General features: G+C 39.7%; 1 protein-coding gene and 1 pseudogene across 1 annotated transcript in view; one reads left to right on the top strand and one right to left on the bottom strand.

Annotated features, from left to right (window-relative positions):
* LOC141580328 (putative protein FAM10A5) overlaps positions 1-10,709 on the bottom strand; it is a 32,460-nt pseudogene extending 21,751 nt beyond the window's left edge.
* Positions 10,176-19,909, top strand: part of LOC101038363 (mitochondrial adenyl nucleotide antiporter SLC25A24-like) — a 71,943-nt gene continuing 62,209 nt past the window's right edge. Inside the window, exons 1-3 of the mRNA XM_074381316.1 lie at positions 10,176-10,756; positions 13,048-13,174; positions 18,592-18,679. Coding sequence (XP_074237417.1) covers positions 10,196-10,756; positions 13,048-13,174; positions 18,592-18,679 — 776 coding nt within the window. The 5' untranslated portion in view covers positions 10,176-10,195. The remainder of the gene's footprint in view (positions 10,757-13,047; positions 13,175-18,591; positions 18,680-19,909) is intronic.

Here is a 19,909-nt window from a genome sequence, read left to right on the forward strand (position 1 = left end):
GCTTCCTTCTGATAAGCTGTTGTAGGTGTTTTTGTAGAATTTACATTGCTCTGTATCACTAGTTACTCAGGGTAACCAGCACAGTGCTTTACTCAATTTATTCAAATTGGAAATCCAAGTTATCTTGATAAGCAGAGATTTTGCAGTTTAGAGAATTGAATAGAGTAAGCAGAGGAATGAAGCAGAACGTTATTTTATTTTGTTTCTAAGAGTACAGAAATCATAATCACCAATCTCTTGGGAATCCCAAAACAGAATTTTAGTTCCAGATCCCCCAACATCCTCACTACGTGCATAGAAGTTGCTTTACTCCTTTCTACCTTAGTTATTTGATCTATTATTAGAGGATAAAACAAAAAAAATTCTAAAATCCTAGTAATATGGCTGATATATAATTTTATTTTTAATGTGAGTGAGACTCTTGAAGTCTGGAAAGCATTCAAACACCACATGGTCTGACTCATAAGTGGGTGTTGAACAATGAGAACACATGGGCAAAGGGAGAAGAATATCACACATTGGGGCGTGTTGGGAGGTGGGGGCTAGGGGAGCTAGGGGAGGGATAGCAGGGGGTGGGAGGATAGGGGAGGAATGGCATTAGGAGAAATACCTAATGTAGATGACCGGTTGATGGATGCAGCAAACCACCATGGCATGTGTGTACCTATGTTGGAAGAAGGTCTTGGTGTGTGTGTGATGGAGTATATGTTGTTTGCTGAGAGGCGACAGCAAGGAACACTGAGCCATTCCCAGGAAAAAAACTGCTAGAATAAGTAACCAATACATACTAGTCATGCACTAGTTAAACCGGTTTCCAACACACAAGATATTCGACCTTGTCCCCATTGCTGATTCGAAAAAGAGTGCTTTCTAGATTATTCCTATTTAAGTAGTGAGCAGGCACTAACTGCCTGTTTAGTCTATCTTTATTCTATGAAGAAACGCTGAGCCATAAAAATAATCACTTGTTCACAAAGAATAAATACGTGGGTCAGAGTTTGCTCTGGGCTGTCAGCTGGGAAATGCTGTCGGACCCCTGATGGTCCACTTTGATCCCACTTTTGCACTCTATCTTTGTTTCTGTTTCTTAATTTTCACCTGGGTTGGGGTCTCTACGACCCAGCTGGTCTCAGCATACCTATGTAACAAACCTGGACGTTCTGCACATGTACCCCAGAACTTAAGGTATGATAATAATAAAAAAGAACAACAACAACAACAAAGACAGATTATCATTGCTCACTATAGCAAGGACAAATTTAGAAGACTTATTAAACTTACCTCGGTGGGGAGGGGTCAAGATGGCTGACTAGATACAGCTCTGGTCTGTGGCTGCCAGCAAGAAGAATGAGGAAGGTGGGTGATGTCTGCATTTCCAGCTGAGGTACCCAATTCATCTCACTGGGACTGACTAGATGGTTGGCATGACCCACAGAGAGCAAGAAGAAGCAGGGTATTGCTTCACCCAGGAGCTGCAGAGGCCAGGGGACTTCCCTGCCCAGCCAAGGGAAGTGGGAAGGGACAGTGCTACCCACCAAGGATACTAAGCTTTTCCCACGGATTTTTACAATCCTCAGATCAGGAGATCCCCTCGTGAGCCTACACCAGCAGGGTCCTAGGTCTCAAACATAAATTGGGCAGACCAACGGCAGCCGCACCTGTCTGCAGCTGTTTGAGCAGGCGCTGAGCTGCAGTTTTTACTTATTCCAGCAGCACCTGGAACTCCAGGAAGGCCGGAAAACGTCCACTCCTGTGGAAAGGGAACTGTAGCCAGGGAGCCAAGCAGTCTCACTCAGAAGGTCCCACTCCCACGGAGCCCTGAAAGCTAAGACCTCCTGGCTTGAAATCCCCGCTGCCAGCACAGCAGTCTGGAGTCTGTCTGAGACAACTGAGTTCCCAGGGGGAGGGGTGACCGCCATTAGTGAGGCTTTAGTTGGAAGTTTTCCCTTGACAGTCTAAGGAGACTAGGAAGTTTGGACTGGGTGGAATTCCGCACAGCGCAGCAAAGTGGCTGTTGCAGATGATAGCGAGACTGCTTCTTCAGTGGTACCCAAAGCCACCCCTCCTCACTGGGCGGGGCATCCTTGCAGGAATTCCAGGGGCTCCAATCAGGGCCTTACAGACAGAACTCTCATCTCCCTAAGACAGGGCACCTGAGGGGAGAGACGGCCATGGTCTCAGGTTCAGCTAACTTAATCTTTCTTGCTTGTGGGCTCTGAAGAGACCAGCTCATCCCAATGAGGGCTATCAGGGCTTTCCCCCAAGTACAGAGCACCAGCTCTACTAAGGGACAGTCAGACTGCCTGCCTAAGTAGGTTCCAGATCCCGAGATTCCTGACTGGGTGAGACCTCCCATCATGGGTCTCATGCAGGAGAGTTCTGGCTGACATCAGGTGGGTGCCACTCTGGGAAGAATCTTCTGGAGAACGGAGCAGGTAGCAATCTTTGCTGTTCTGTAGCCTCCACTGTTGATACCCGGGTGAACAGGGTCTGGAGTCGATCCCCAGCAAACCGCAGCAGACCTGCAGAAGAGAGGCCTTACTGTTAGAAGAAAAACAACAAACAGAAAGCAACAACATCAACAAAAAAGACTCCACAAAAACCCCATCCAGAGGTCAACAGCCTCAGAGATCACAGGTAGACAAAACCGTGAGGATGAGGAAAAACCAATGCAAAAACACTGAAAATTTCTAAAGCTAGAAGGCCTCCTCTCTTCCAAATGATCATAGCACTTCTCCAGTAAGGGCAGAGAATAGGGCTGAAGCTGAGATCGGTGAACTGACAGGCAGGTTTCTGAAAGTGGGTAATAATGAATTTCACTGAGCTAAAGGATTATGTTCTAACCCAATGCAAGAAGCTAAGAACCATTAACGAAAGATTACGGGAAGTATTAACTAGAATAACCAGTTTAGAAAGGAACATTAATGACCTGATGAAGCTGAGAAACACGGCACGGGGGCTTCATGATACAAACACAAGTATCAGTAGCCAAAGCAACCAAGTGGAAGAGAGGATATCCAACCCTGAAGACTGTCTTGCTGAAATAAGGCAGGCAGACAAAACTAGAGAAAAAAAAGAATGAAAAAGAGTAAACAAAATCTATGAGAACCATGGGACTATGAAAGAAGACTGAACCTATGACTGATTAGAGTACCTGAAAGAGCTGGGGAGAATAGAACCAAGTTGGAAATCACACTTCAGGATATCAACCAGGAGAACTTCCCCAACCTGGCAAGACAGGCCAGTATTCAAACTCAGGAAATCCACAGAGCCCCAATGATATTCCACGAAAAAATCTACCCCAAGGCACATAATCATCAGTTTCTCCAAGGTCGAAATGAAGGAAAAAAATGTTAAGGTCAGCCAGAGAGAAAGGCCAGGTCACCTGTAAAAGGAAGCCCGTCAGATTAACAAGCAGATCTCTCAACAGAAACCCTATAAGCCAGATGAAATTGGGGGGCCAATATTAAACATTCTTAAATAAAAGAAATGCCAACCCAGAATTTCATATCTAGCCAAACTAAGCTTCATAAGCAAAGGAGAAATAAAATCTTTTTCAAGCAAGAAAACGCTGAGGGATTTCATCACCACTAGGCCTGCCTTGCAAGAGCTCATGAAGGAAGCGCTGAACATGGATAGGAAAATCTATTACCAGCTACTACAAAAACACACTGAAGAACACAGACTGTGACACTATGAAGCAAATACATTAACAAGTCTGCAACATTAACCAGCTAGTATCATGATCACAGTTTCAAATTCACACATAGCAATATTAAACTTAAATGTAAATTAGCTAAATGCATCAATTAAAAGGCACAGAATGACAAGCTGGACAAAGACAAGATGCATAGGCATGATGTATTTAACAGACACATTTCATGTGCAAGGATGCACATAAACTCAAATTAAGGGATGGAGGAAAATTTACCAAGGAAGTAGAAAGCAGAAAAAAGCAGGGGTTGCAATTCTTGTTTCTGACAAAATAAACTTTAAACCAATAAAGGTCAAAAAAGACAAAGAAGGGCATTAAATAATGATAAAGGGATCTATTCAACAGGAAGGGTTAACTATCATACATATATGTGCACCCAATACAGGAACATCCAGATTCATAAAACAAGTTCTTAAAGATCTATAAGGAGACTTAGATCCCCACAGAATAATAGTGGGAAACTTTAATGCCCCACTGTTGATATTAGATCATAAAGACAGAAAATTAACAAATATATTTAATACTTGAACTCAGCTTCAGATCAAGAGAACCTGATAAATATTTATAGAACCCTCTACCCCAAAACAACAGAATATACATTTTTTTGGTGTCACATGGCACTTAATCTAAAATTCATTACATAATTGGAAGTAAAACACTCCTCACCAAATGGAAAAGAACTGAAATAATAACAGTCTTTTAGACCACAGTGCAATCAAATTAGAACTCAAGATTAAGAAGCCCATTCAAAACCACACAACTACATGGAAATCGAGCACCTGCTTCTGAACACCCCCGGGTATATAATGAAATTAAGGCAGAAATCAGAAAGTTATTTGAAGTCAATGGGAAGAAAGAGACAATGTACCAGAATCTTGGGGGTGCAGCAAAAGCAGTGTTACGAGATACTTTTGTAGAACTAAATGCCCACATCAAAAAGCTCAAAAGAGCTCAAATTGACACCCTAACATCACAACTAAAAGAACCAGAAAACCATGAGCAAACAAACCCCAGAGTTAGCAGAAGACAAGAAATAACCAAGCTCAGAGTGAAACTGAAGGAGATAGAGACTTGAAAATCCCTTAAAAAAATCAAGAAATCCAGGAGTTGGTTTTTTGAGGAAAAAAAAATCAATAAAATGCATAGACCACTAGCAAGACTAATGAAGAAGAAAAGAGAGAAGACTCAAATAAACACAATGAGAAATAATAAAGGGGATTCTTGTGCCTCAGCCTCCCAAGTAGTTGGGACTACAGGCATGCAACACCATGCCTAGCTAATTTTTGTATTTTTAGTAGAGGCAGGGTTTCACATTGTTGACCAGGCTGGTCTCCAACTCCTGGCCTGAAGTGATCTGCCTGCCTCAGCTTCCCAAATTTCTGGGATTACAAGTGTGAGTCACCTCACCTGGCCTGTTTCATTAGTCTAATCCTATCTTTAGTATTTTCATCCTCCTTTCTATTTTCCTGTTTAGTTACCTGGGTTTGAAGTTTAGGTCATGGGTTGGCAAACTCCAGCCTGAGGACCGAGTCTGACATGCCACCTGTTTCTGTAAATAGAATTTAATTGTTACATGTTTGTTTATATATTGTCTATGGCTACTTCATGCTGCAAGGGCAGAATTGAGTAACTGCAAGAGACCACGCAGCCTGCAGAGCCTAAATATTTACTGTCTGGACAGTTACAGAAAAAACTTGCTAATCCCTCACTAAAATAATTGACTAATTTTATAGGTAGTGAGTATATAAACGTTCATTGTGCTATCCTTTCTAGAGTTTACAGTTTTCATAATAAGTTGGGAGAAAATCAATGAGCAAAGTAAGATGAACATTAGAAAAAGATAAAGTTTACAATTTCATTACAAAACTATAGAAATTGGAGGGGATGTTATTAGTTTCTGATTAAAAAAACAAAAAGATGCATAAGCAATAGAACAATTTTGAAGAAATTTCATGGCAAGTAAATATTTTCTAAATTTTCAAGGGATCTTCTTTACCTTTTAGAGGAGTGATTTAATTTCTTGTGGGGGTAGGAGGAGGGATAGAATGTTTAGACTAAAACAAATAGTGAAAGACTTTTCGGTTATCTATTGATTTTACTGTATTTAGCTACGCCACTTTTGGGATCATAACATACAGATTAGAGAGAAAAATGCTAGCATAATATAAAGATTAGAGAGAAAAATACTAGCTATTGTAATTTGAGAATTTAAAGTTGCCAGGCACTGTGCAATGTGCCAAACACATGGGTTTTGGGTGAAAAAAAAGAGATCCTGCTGTTACAGAATTGGTAGTCTAGTAGGGAAGACAGATATTAATCAAATATTTATAAAAATATATAGTTAACTGCAATTATAGCTACAGAGGAAAAATAGTGTTCTCTGAGGGCTGTAATAGGGGGAAATGAGGAAGTTTTGGAAAGTCTTTCTTGCAAAAGTGTTCCTTGAACTCAGAGCTGAAGGCTGAGGTGAAGTTAAATGGGCAAAGAACAGGGAATGACTTTCATGCAAAGGGAAAAGCATGTGTAATGAGCCGGAAGAAGCATGGGGCACTTTGAGAAACTGAAAAATAGCTTGCATGGCTGTAGTGCAGAAAGCAAGAGTTGTACAGGTGAGTTGGGAGGAGGAAACAGAGGTCAAACGATATTGTCTTTAAGCATAACGGGAAATTACTGAGGCAGGAAAGTATTCGATGTACATTGTTGGAAGTGTACTCTGGTTAAAGGATAGAGGAAAAAAATGTTAAGAGTGGCTCACGTCTGTAATTGCAGCACTTTGGGAGGCCGAGGTGGGAGGAACACGAGGTCAAGAGATCGAGACCATCCTGGCCAACATGGTGAAACCCCATCTCCACTAAAAACACAAAAAATTAGCCGGGCGTGGTGGCACGCACCTCTGGTCCCAGCTACTCGGGAGGCTGAAGTAGAAGAATCGCTTGAACCCAGGAGGCGGAGGTTGCAGTGAGCCGAGATTGTACCGCTGCACTCCAGCCTGGTGACAGAGCAAGACTCCGTCTCAAAAAAAAAAAAAAAAAAAAAAAAAAAAGAGTAGGGTAGTTACAACAGTCTAGGCAAGAGATGATGGTAGTTTGGAGACAGAAGGTGTGGCAGTGGACATGAAGACAAGTGGATGGATTTGAGAGAGACTTGAAGAGTGATCTTGATAGGTGATGGTTTAGATGGTAAGATGAGGGAGAGGGAAATGTCATGTATGCCTTCCAGGTTTCCAGTTTCTGAAGCTATATGAATGGTGCAGCTATTCCCTGAAAACTGACGCATGGAATGAGAAGCATATTTTTGTTTGTTTCTGAATTTGATATGTTCTTAAGACATGAGATGTTCAATAAAGGTACCTTTGTATGTCTCGAGAACTTTTAAAATTGTAACTCCACAATAATTATAAGTAAATTTCACCATTAGTGGTCAGACGTTTTTTCCTAAAAGGAAGGAAAAGTAAATAGTGATGAGCATCAAATAGTTCCACCAGAGGCCCTGACTATATGGTATATTTAACCAGAGAGTTTCCCTTGGGTATCCTTGTGAAATATTTAATTAAGTTTATTTTATTATCTGTTTCTGCATGTTTTAACTTAGTGTTGAAAGGAAAGCTAAAATATCAAATTAATTGGACTTTTCCCTTCCCTTGCATTCTCCAGCCATAGTAGGAGTCCCACAGCTAAATATGATCAGCTTATTTTCTCAAATTTATAAAAGGAGTGGAGTCACAGGAAGGATTTTTCCAAGGCATGACTCCACATTTCTTAAAGTTTCTTACTTCAGTATGTGTAAACTGTGTGGTTTATGAATCAGGAAAACCACTCTTGGGAATATTTTAGAAATTAAACCTTGAACTGTCATATCTGGACATTTTTTTATAAATATAAAAATGTCTTGGCTTTTTCCTTAGTTTTCAAAAGGTCTGTATGTAAAGATGCTATATCCATTTTCCCATAAGATAAACATACAATTAGACTTAAATATTAAATTTTAAGTAAACCAGAAATATAGTTTATTAATTTCTGGGTGAATTAAAATCTTTAATATTCATAAAATCTATTTGTAGTTCTCCAAATTTTCATGAACAGTCATAGAAATTTGCATTTAAGTGGATTAAGATATAGTTTATAATACAGAATGTAACCTAATTACATAATTAACCTAGTATAATTTCATATTAAAGAGCTGGACTATTTTGAAGCTTTTCTGAATTTTCTACTTTGTATTTTAAAAAGCTAAAATGTCAGCACTTTATGTGCATTTTAAATTTATTTTTCTTTTTGACCTCTCCTTGCCATATGTGCATATTTTAAATCTGTTTGAAAGCACTGATGGAAAACTCACACATTTAAAATTATGATTCATAGCCAAACAGTGCAGTTTGGACTCCTTTTCTTTCTCTAAAATAAACAGAGCAAAACAGAAAGTGCTAAACAGACTTTCATGGCATCAGAATACCTCAGTCTCCTACCAGTCTTGTGAATAGAATAATGGTGACCTCTCACCAACATTATAAACATTACAAGAAAGTCACCAATGTGACCAAAGTAATTCAGAAAAACGTGTGAGCTCTTACACTCAAATCTGTGTTAAAAAGGGCAAAAAAGACTGTGCTTTTCTTTTTTTAATCTATGTACTTTATACTTTACGTTCAGACTCTGACCTACTAAAAGGCTGACTGGAACTTCCCTTTACAATCTTAATCTTGTATGAAGGATGAAGAGTGTTTTTATCCATCCCTGCTTTTTTTTTGCCTCTATCTTTTCAATTTTTATTGAGAGAGAATAGGCTAAAGATATTTTAAGATGTGTATGTATAGCTACATTAGAAAGATTAGATAGGTTTAAAATTGAGATTTAATGGATATAACTATAAATTACATAATTTATAATATATCAAACAACCAGTAACTACATTAGATGAGTCCATTTTTTTTCCAGTTTTTCAGGACATAGACGTTTCTGCCACTGTATAGATTACAGAGTTTCAGTTACTTTAATATTTGGGGTTGTATCATACTTCTCAAAGTTATTAAAATGTAGGTAAAATCTACTCTCACAGGGTTGTTGAAATTCAAAAGAATATTTAATATAATCTTTTTCCCTCTTGTTAAATGCCATGATTGAATTTGCTGTGAAATCAGAGAAATTTAATTTTCTAAGCAATAGGGTACTTAATAAATGATTAATCATGGAATAAATTGTTAAATTTTCTACAAATTGAAATGAATATAAATGCACAATTGAGATAAACTTGAGTAGCCAACGTCAATTTTTAGTCAGATTCTCCCATTTTTTTTTTCTTTCTTTCTTTTTTTTTTTTTTCTTGAGATGGATTCTCATTCTGTAGCCCAGGCTGGCGTGCAGTGGCGTGATCTCGGCTCACTGCAACCTCCACCTACAGGGTCTGGGTTCAAGCAATTCTCCTACCTCAGCCTCCTATGTAGCTAGGATTACAGGCACGTGCCACCATGCCCAGCTAATTTTTGTATTTTTTAGTAGAGACAGGGTTTCACCACGTTGGCCAGTCTGGTCTTGAACACCTGATCCTCCTGCCTCCCCCTCCCAAAGTGCTGGGATTTAAGGTGTGAGCCGCTGTGCGCAGCCTCCCTTTTTTTTCTTAATAGGATTAATAGAAGCATTTTAGACTTATAATCAAGTTCCTAAAGGTCACATAAATGTGACTAATATAAAGCACATCTTGAGAAATTATGGGTTACCATGCTTCATAATTAAAAAGCAATTAGAAATTAACCTTGTATAAACAAGTTTATATAAATTCATACCAATGAATTTCTATTCTGAAATATAGAGGAAAAATAAATGGCAACTGGATCCCTCAATAGCTCTATAGATAATACAAATCAGAGATTGATTTAAAATAAATGCATAGTGGAAAAATACTCTGAATTCTTCAGCTCTACTTTATTTTGCTATTTATTTTTTCTCTGTTTTAGAGCAAAATTCATGAATGGAAAAGTGGCATATAAATTGGAACTGTTATGATGTGTGTTTCATATTTCTGGATTTGGAGAAATGTTCTAATTTTAATCTGTATATCTTTATTATTTATTTTTATTTTACTAACAGGGATAGAAGTATTTCTGCATACAACTCAATTAACTGGAAAAAGTTTATATAAGAACGTGAAGAGTCTAATCGCATTATGGCCAAAACAGGTTTGCCAACAAGGGCTGGGCTGGCAGGGAGGGAAAGAGAGACAGGGACAGGGCAGAAGCTCCTCAGGAGACCTCCCCTCCTCAGACCTCTTTTGCGGGGTCGCCAGGGTCCCGACCCCCAGGTGCAGGTCCTCCTGGGAGCAAGGGTGGCACCAGGGTACTGGCATCAGTACCTGCCGGCATCAGGAGAGCGGGTCTGCGGGACTCACTCCCTGCCTCATTTCCCGCCACAGTGACTTCCGGCGGGCACCGAGTCTGTGCCGGGAGAATCTCACACCCGCGAGCGCCCTCTGGACGCCGCCTGGGGAATGCGCTCCCTTTTTCCAAACGTCCCTCGGCTCCCGCGTCGAGCGCCCGTCCAGCAGTCCTGGGTACCCCACGCCACTACGTCTGGCACCTCAACCCACATCTGGCGCCTCAACTGTCGCGTGGCCCCTCGGCCAGGGATCCCACAAGGTGGCGCCCCGAGGTTCCGCCGAGGGTCCCCCCGCGGCGCCCGAGAGCCCGCAGGCGCCGGTGGCCTGGCCCGCGCGAGCTCCGAACCGCGGCGCCTTCGCCAGGCAGCATGGGAAGCGACGGCCGGCCGGGACCCCCTGCCGTGGGCAGCCGGGCGTGGAGGCGGCGACGGCGAGTGCCGCGGTGCGGGCGAGCGGGCCGAGCGGTCCCCGCGGCCTCCGGACCCGGCCATGCTGCGCTGGCTGCGGGACTTCCTGCTGGAGGCGGTGGCCTGCCAGGATGACGATGACTACTTACGCTACGGGATCCTCTTCGAAGACCTGGACCACAATGGGGACGGCGTGGTGGACATCATCGAGCTCCAGGAGGGACTGAGAAACTGGAGCTCCGCGTTTTACCCGAACTCCGATGAGGTGAGCGACCGGAAGTTGGCATCGGCAGTCTGGAGAGACGTTGGACTGAGGGCGAAGCCAACCCTGCCCTTCCCAGAGATGCTTTGGAGTAAGGGAGGGGTTCTCCTCTGTGAGCCTCGTCACGCAGAATAAAGTGACCCAGCGAAACATGTTCTTCACCTTCTTCTTAAAATGGCCACTTTCCAGCCAGGCGCGGTGGCTCGTGGCTGTAATCCCAGCACTTTGAGAGGCTGAGGCGGGTGGATCATCTGAGGTCAGGAGTTCGAGACCAGCCTGGCCAAGATGCTGAACCCCCGTCTCCACAAAATACAAAATACGAATACAAAATAAAATACAAAAATTAGCCAGGCCTGGTGGTGTGCGTCTGTAATCCCAGCTACTTGGGAGGCTGAGGCAGGAGAATAGCTTGAACTTGTAAGCCTGGGCGATAGAGCACAACTCCGTTTAAAAAAAAAAAAGCTACTTTTCTTCGTGACAAAGGCCTCCAGGACTTTTGGGGAGATGCTGTTTCTGGTGACTGGTTCAACATTTAGGCAACCAGCCCACAATGTCAGGGGCCATGTTAGAGCCTTTGTGCAGAAGTAAAGGACCATCACTTTTCTTAGGGGGTTCTCTGCCCAGGCCAGTGTGCTTCACCCCAAGGTCTATGGGAAGTCAGACTTTGATCCATGGGTTTACACTTCAGCTGATTGTTTTAGAACCTCACCTAAATTAGGAATGCCTTTCTCCTCTAGGCCAGTCTTGACTTGATTATTTTAAAACTATTTAGATGGAAGTTTCAGGATATCAAGAGAAAAAAATTATTTTATTTATTCTCCATCTATGCTTAGCAGAGGTCTTCAGATATTACTCCTATTGAATCTTGGGAGTAATATCAAAGATCGTAAAGCTCTTTATCTGTGAGATTTCTCTCTCTCTTTCCTTCCTTCCTTCCTTCCTTCCTTTTCTTTCTTTTCTTTCTTTCTTTCTTTTCTTGTTAGAAGTCCAAACCTTCTGGACTCCTCTTTATTCTTCGGGCCAGATACAGGAAGCCAGTTTTGGAGGTAAGGCAAGTATTTGCTTCAAAGGTAGGAGGGTCAAAACATCTCCCCTCCCCTTTGAAACAGTCACCTTATTTGAATCAGGTTACTTGGCCACAGGAGAACCCAGGTTATCCACATTCTGATAGTCCTTCTATTCTTGGTGAGAACCCCCACATAGGTATAGACATGATTGACAATGACCAAGGATCAAGTAGTCCCAGTAATGATGAAGCAGCAATGGCTGTCATCATGAGCCTCTTGGAAACAGATGCTGTACTGAGTGGCCCTGTTGACTTGAGCAACTTGCCATGGCCACTATAAACATTACATGTTGCTTTGGCAACAACTATAGTATCAAAGTGCATTACTGGTGGAATTTTACAGTCTGTGAAGCTTACCGGATAAGGAGAGAATAGCTTTTATGTACTGACTTCATAAAGGCCATCTCAGAGCCATTGATACAAGTCAATCTTACTATGTGTAACTTCAGACACAGTGGAACAAAGCCTGCTCCAGTGTTTCCTCATCACTGATTATTGGGCTATCTGTGGATAGCTTACATTAATTGTATATTTTGGATGCTGTTTGTGTTGAATTTTTTAATCATTGTGCACAGAAGCATCATTGGAAGCTTTTATATTCACATGGTCATTTCAGATGTATGGTGCTTTTACACTAGCAAGAAATCTCCCATGTGGATATTTCTTATACTAATTATATCATAAAGCCATTTATTCTTCCTTGTAAGAATACTGTATTAGACAGTTAAATATTTTAAATAAATGTTTCCCTTATTCTGTAAAAAAACTGTTATTAATTTTTATTTAAAAAAGCAAAAGGCTCCAATAGGACTTGAATATACCCTCACACTTTATAAAGCTAGGTCTCAAAGCATTATGCTGAGGGACATACTGGAATTCCACTTACTTTATCTCATTTAGTTAACAGATTTTTCAGGTCTCCAATGGCAAAGGCTATGTATGTAAGTGTCATTATCCCTTTGAGGTACTTGGCATTAATTGTTTACCTCAGGTAAATACTTACTAATGGCTTTATAATTATTTGAAATGGCATTGTGACTACATAATCTACTATTACACAAATTTTAAAATCACTTAATATACTTAGTCTTGCAGCTGTGACTGAAAAGCTAGAATAATGGATGCTTATGGAAATCACAATTATGATAAGTGAAATGTGTACATGTTAGCATGGTATAGTGGCTTTACTTATGGTATGTCTATGCAATTAGTTTCTTCTTTTTTGTAGGTAATTTTTAAGGCTGGAGATACCAATGACGATGCAGTATTGGACTTCAGAGAATTTATGCAGTATCTTCAAGACCATGAGAAGAAAATGAAGCTGGCATTTAATAGTCTGGACAAAAATGATGATGGTATGTGTTTTTTTAACTACAGTTAACTTAATATGAATATAATTGTTAGTCTAAAGGACACTTTTAATAGCCTTTAATTTACTCCTACTATCAAATATTGGATTATTTCTGCTAGTTGTCCAGCACTAATTTTTAAATTTCTAAGAATAATACATAAACTATATTTATTAGTACTATAATTCCTATGTGGTTACCATCTTTTTAATAAAATAATTTTTGAGAAGGCTATGACTTCTAAATTTAAAATTTCTTTGCTTAGTGCATAGTCCTTTCTTTTTTTTTTTCTCAATAAACAAGCTGAAACTATTATGATAATTAAACAGTGACATTTGTTACTTCTGTGATGATTATAAAAATGTATTGGTTGCAGGAAAGTTAGAAAACACAAAAAGGTCCTGAAAGAAAGTAAAAGTTACTTGTAACCCTGCTGTCTAAAGATCAGTTTTAACATTTTGATACATAATTATATTTCCTTCTAGACTTTTTTCTTTCCGCCTCCCTTTCTCTTTAAATGCAATGGCAGTCACACTGTGTGTATAGCTTGGTATCTTCCTTTTTTCCTTTAATGTTATATTGTAAGCATTTTCACTTTATTTAATATTCTTCCCTCTAGTCCTTTCAGACACTATTGTTCCTCTCGGGACTCTCCCAGTTCATCCCATGTTTATATGTGTTAAATAGTAGTAGTAGAAAAGATTCCATTTTTAATGCCCCTACTTAATTGCTTAGAAGGATTTCCAGGCCTTATGCCAATCAGTGGAGGCAAGTGGGTGCATGTGGGCCGGTGTACTATTAAATTCACTGGTTAGAAGCTTGCAAGACCCCATGTGAACTGACCTTTTAACTTCTCTCATTGTATCAGTCTGTTCTTATGCTGCTAATAGACATACTTGAGACTGGGTAATTTATACAGGAAAGAGGTTTAATGGAGTCACAGTTCCACATAGCTAAGGAGGCCTCAAAATCATTTCTGAAGATGAATGAGGGGCAAAGTCATATCTTACATGGTGTCAGGCAAGAGAGCTTGTGCAGGGGAACCCCCATTTATAAAATCATCAGATCTCATGAGACTTATTCACTATCATGAGAACAGTATGGGGGAAAGTGCCCTCATAATCCAATTATCTTCACCTGGCCCTGCCCATGACATGTGGGAATTATTACAATTCAAGGTGAGATTTGGTGTGGACAGAAGCCAAACCATGTTACTCACCAAGATAGCATCTGAGCCCCTGCTCCCTGCAGCCAAAATGTCCATGGAATGCTGTTGCAAATATGGGAATGAAGTGATTATTAAATGTAATTTCATCATTAAGGTTCTTTTTTGGATGGAGCGTTTTGGGGATTGAAGAAATGTAGAGAAAGGAACTAACATTTATTGGACTCTCCTACTTGCCATATTTGTTCCATCTATTTTACCTCCATGTTTTATTTTTATCTCACAAAATCATTACAGCAGCTACATTTTATAGTTGAGAACTCTAAAGGTTAGGAAGGTCAAATAATTTTGCTTATACTGGCTATCCCAATGAACTACACCTCCTAGGATTCATGCCCTTGTGTTGTCATGTTCCACACTGACCTGGGGTTGGCCATTTGATTTGCTTTAGCCATTGGGACATGGGCAAATCTTGATATAAGTACTTGCACGTTGGGGCTTGTCTTCTTGAGTGCTACGTCTTGAGCATTGTAAGCACCAGAAAAGAAGTCTAGCTGACATAGGATTCTTTTGGTGCATCTTCACCAGCTAGAAACCTTTGTGGCTGATGGCGCCTTTGCCCGAGTTTTGCTTGTGCTCACTGGGCTTGTTCCACCCACTCAGGCTGGCAGGCTGCATTTGGCTTATGCTACTGGCCTGGATCTCACCTGCTGGCTCTGCTCTCAGCCCATGACTGCTCCAGGCATGCTGCCTTGAATGGCTTCTGCCTTGGGCATTGTTGTCTGGATGAGGGGGATGCAGTAGCACTTGATAACTCGGAGATGACAGCAACCGCAGAGCCCCAAGAGGTATTACCACATTTCGGTCAGGGAGTCCTGAGCACTGAGCCCCCCATGAAATGTTACAGCTTGTTTGTGTTACAGATCATTTGTTCCTGCCATCCACACACTTCGGCGACTGGGAGCCTTTCATAGCTTGTTTGGTCCCACCATCCTGCTCCAGCTGTAGCTCCTGGGCTGGCCCAGCCCTGCTGCCACTGCATCCCATCATGTTGGGTGGCAGCCCAGTGCTGGAAGAGGACAGAAGGGTTACAGTGTTATAGTTCTATCTTGGGGAATTCCAGGGTCTGGGTCCCCAGAAGCATTTTTGCTCTTCATTCCTGTAGTCCAGCAAATGGGAGTGTTTCACTGCCCACAACTTGGCAAGCTGGCCAAGAAAGTGGTATAGCCCTTTATGTTCCCACTTTTCAGCAGGCTCTGGGTTCTTGTCCCATAACCAAGAAGAATGAGGTTATGTGGACTTTGGAGGGTGAGCAAGGCGGGTAGAATCTTATTGAGTGGCAGGAGGAAAGCTCTCAGCAGAGAGGGGACCCAAGAGCAGGTGGCCCTCTGTGTGAGAGCAGGCCTGAAAGTGGGTAGTACAATGTGTAGCTGAGTATGGGGTTTTCATAGGCTCAGAATAGGGGAATGTACGCTGATTGATCCATGGGCAGGCCTGGAAAAAGCATCATTTGATGGACTAAAAGGCATTGAGGAAGTTCTCGCTTCAGTCGTGGACTCTGGTAGCTCAGTTTTCAGACTTTAGGTCGTCTTGGGTTTGATGGTTGAGTTTCACCGGGGACTTGCCCCTTTCTGCCTGGGTATTTGTCTGCCTCCTGCTGCTATCAAAGCTACCCAGCTAAAGAGATCACATGGAGAGAGTTACCCAGTTAGTCCTTAACTGTTCTGTATTCTCATCTGAGATGACAGACATGTGATTGAAGTCATCTTGGCCAGCAGCAGTTGAACCAGCAGTTGATTAAATTTACATGAATGACCAAGATAAGAACAGAAGAACCAACCAACTGAACCACCCAGTTGAACCAAACTCAGATTGGATATTCATGATTAAATATGCTCTTTGTAAGCCACTAAATTTTGGGGTGCTTTGTAACTTAGCAATAGTCACTGGTACAGGAATGTAATAATTTGCATTTCTCCCTGGAATTACATTGTTGGAATGATTGCAGTCCCCCCTTCCATCTATCTAAAATTATTATTCAATTCAATTCCATCTTCTCTGTGAAAGCTTCCTGCATATGATTAAAGACAACTTTGAATGTCACTTTAAGCTTGTAGACCTTGACTATGTTACAGTTTTTTAATACATATTTGTCTGAATTCTAGGTTCTTTTAGGTGAGGCTTACTTCACATATTTTAGTCAATTAAGCAAACAGTATTTGAGCATTATATGTGAGCTAGTGCACTAGGAAGAACGTTAACAAAAGTCTTCAAAAACACAGTTTTGGGTGGAGTAAGAGAAGACTTTTACATAGCTATACACAAGATAGGCTATGATCATTGTTATAAAAGTAACTTGAGGAGAACTTAATTGTGCCCGGATACAATGAAGATTTGTACTGGGTTAATATATACACAGAAATGAAAAGAAAGGTTTCTTGATCAGAAACAATAGCTTAAACAAAGGCATAGTGGGGAAAGTACCAGACAAGGTCAGAGCTGGTTAAATGACATTTCCAGTTTTGCCCGGACTTACGGTTTTTTTGTGTGTGGAAGATTTCATTGATATATGACATATATTGCAAAATATATAAATAAATGATAAATGTAAACTCCATGAATTTTCACAAGGCAAATACATAGCATGAAAACAGCATCTAGACTAAGAAGTAGATTATTAGAAGCATCTCAGAAACATTCCTTTTGTACCTGCTCCATATCACTACCCTTCCTCTGCAGGTATTTACTCTACTTATTTCTAATATCATATGTAAGCTTGCAATAACTGTTAGTTAAATAAATATATGTATCTTGCTCTTACCGCACCTATTGTTAAAATGCTTTTTGTTTCTTTGGTGGTCTCTTGTCCATCCTTTCTAGTGCCTCATTTGTGACTCTTGTTATTTACTCCTTTATTTACCCTTCTATTGCAGTTTAGTCATGGCTCTTCTATTAACATGCATTTAGCAGTAATTATTTTTAAAGAAATTGGTGCATCTATATAAATTGGTAAGCTCCTTGGGTGTGTTTATTAATTTTTAGATTCTTGACATTTAGCATAGTGATTTACGTAGTAGGTTTTCAAATTTTAAAAATTATTAACTTGAAGAGTATAGTGTCTGAAGATTATAATGGTACATAAGGCAGAGGATACTGCCTCCCCTATTAAAGAAACTTTGATTTCTAGGTTAATAGAACAGTAAATTACATTCTGTGGTGCTTGGAAATACTGGGGGCCTTTAGTTATTGACAAGAGTCTGAAATTCTACAGATGAATAAAGGGCTTTGTCTGCTGGCCAAATAAGTAATATCTTATACATATATGAATATATAAAGGTATGCATAGGCAGCTATGGTTCATAAATAAAAATGGAAAATGTGACTAAATTTATAGCAGCTTTTTGACATGTATTTTTCAACTACAAGACACTAAAGTTAATTTATTTTTACATTAAAATATTGTCCTTATATTTAAAAATATTGGATATCCTCAACTATTCACTTTGCACAAGGGAGGAATCAAAGTTTCTTTGGACATGGACAGTGATAGGATTAGATTTGTGTTTTAGAGTTTGAGGAGAATATGGAATACTTAATTTACCCTTCACAATATTCAACATTGACTGCAAAATGCATAGTAGGCTTAAATATATTAGTTGATTTGAGTTATTTAACATAGTGTATGGTATGTTAAAAGAGTTTGGTGTTGTGTTTTAAGTAAATTGTTTCTTTTAAAGCTTACCTTAAAAAACATTGACTGGGCTTATTTTCATGGCTGTGGATCAAATCTTCAGAATTTACTTTTTCAATTCTTTCCAAGTAGGTATAATAGTCAAGAATCTGTTATAGACCTACAATCTCATTTGGAAATGCCTGGGGCTATATGTGTTTTGAAATTTAAAATTTGGATTTTGGAAAAGTAATGCAGTACATATATGATGTATTATGTAATACTCCAAGTGGAGTACGGAGCATCATCATGCAGTTATCAGCATGAATACTTCTGCAGTGAAACATGAATATTCACATAAATTAGATAAGTAATTGACTAAAATTAACCTAATATGAGTTCAAAGTAGATTTTGCCACCAAATGAACTATGGTACCAATTTTCTGAAAAGTTTTTTAGGCTTTGACTTGTGGATATGGGATTATAGGTCAAAAACATATGGGATTTTAAAGACTTTTATATTCGAAGTATATTTTTGCCTTATTGTCTTTTCAGATACTTTAACCCGATATTTTTTCATTCTTAAAGGAGTAATAGATGCCTCAGAAATAATTGCTGCTTTGAAATCTTTGGGTATGCATATTTCTGAAGTCCAGGCAAAAACAATTCTGAACAGGTCAGTTCTTGTCTTTAATTTTAATATTTTTTTCTTGTGTTTTATACTTGATGTTAGGAACTAATTGCTATAAATGTGGAATATCATCCCTATTCTATAACTTCGTGAATAAACCTGCTTACCGTATTTGCTTAATTCTACCTTACTTGGAATCTGTCCCTTTAAGAGCAACTTGCAAAGTCATTCCCTAGCTTGACCATTTAAGCAAATGAAATCACATATATTACCAGTGTAATGGTTTTTCAAACTGTTCTTAAGGGTGACCTTTGTGTATTTGTGGGAGAAGGGAGGGGGAGACAATCAAAATGAGTTTCTGGCTTCCAGCTATTCCTTGAACCAAACAGTTCTGCATTCATTTGTTTTATATCTTAAATTTTCAGGAAGATTTCTTGTGAAGAAGGGATTCCAGGGTTGAAACCATTATGCTTTTCAATAAAGGAAAGAGACAATTTATCCTAAGGAGAAATTTTAAAAGGCCAGGAGAGAGGGGGAAGTAGAGGAAGGTGGAGATGAAAAGAAAATCTTATGTTGTCTGGATCCTTTTACTTAACCTTAAACTGCCATTGTCTCTTGTCCCTGCAAATCACAAAACTTAATAGGAGTATGCTCATTCTCAGACTTCCCTGGGCTTGAGAGGAAGAACTGTGAAGTGAGCACTTAAGTTAACTCTAGGAGCCTCTGGAGGTGGTACATGGGTTTTCAAATCCTCTTTCAGCTATTTCATCTCTTAAGTTACAACAGTTTGGATTTGCCCATAATGCTGCCAAGTGTCTAGTGCTTGATATACCCTCTGCATAGAGTAGATTCGAACTGGGTTAGAATGACACAAAGACTCAAAACAAGGGATGGAGAAAGATTTTCCAACCAACCAGAGAGCTAAAATAAATAAATAAAAAGCAGAAGTTACAATTTTTGCCTCTGATAAAATAGTTGTTAAAGCAACAAAGATCAAAAGAAGCAAAGAAGGACATTATATAATGATAAAAGGATCAATGCAACAACAAGAAGAGCTAAAGATCCTAAATATGTACGCACCCAATACAGGAATACCCAGACATGTAAGACTAATAAAGAGACTTAGACTCCCACACAATAATAGTCGGAGACTTCAACATTAATATTAGATCAATGAGACAGAAAATTAACAACGATATCCAGGACTTGAACTCAGATCTGGAACAAGTAAACGTAATTAACATTTATAGAACTCTCCACTTTAAATATACAAAA

The sequence above is a fragment of the Saimiri boliviensis genome, chromosome 11 (assembly GCF_048565385.1).
Source record: "Saimiri boliviensis isolate mSaiBol1 chromosome 11, mSaiBol1.pri, whole genome shotgun sequence".
Taxonomy (NCBI): domain Eukaryota; kingdom Metazoa; phylum Chordata; class Mammalia; order Primates; family Cebidae; genus Saimiri; species Saimiri boliviensis.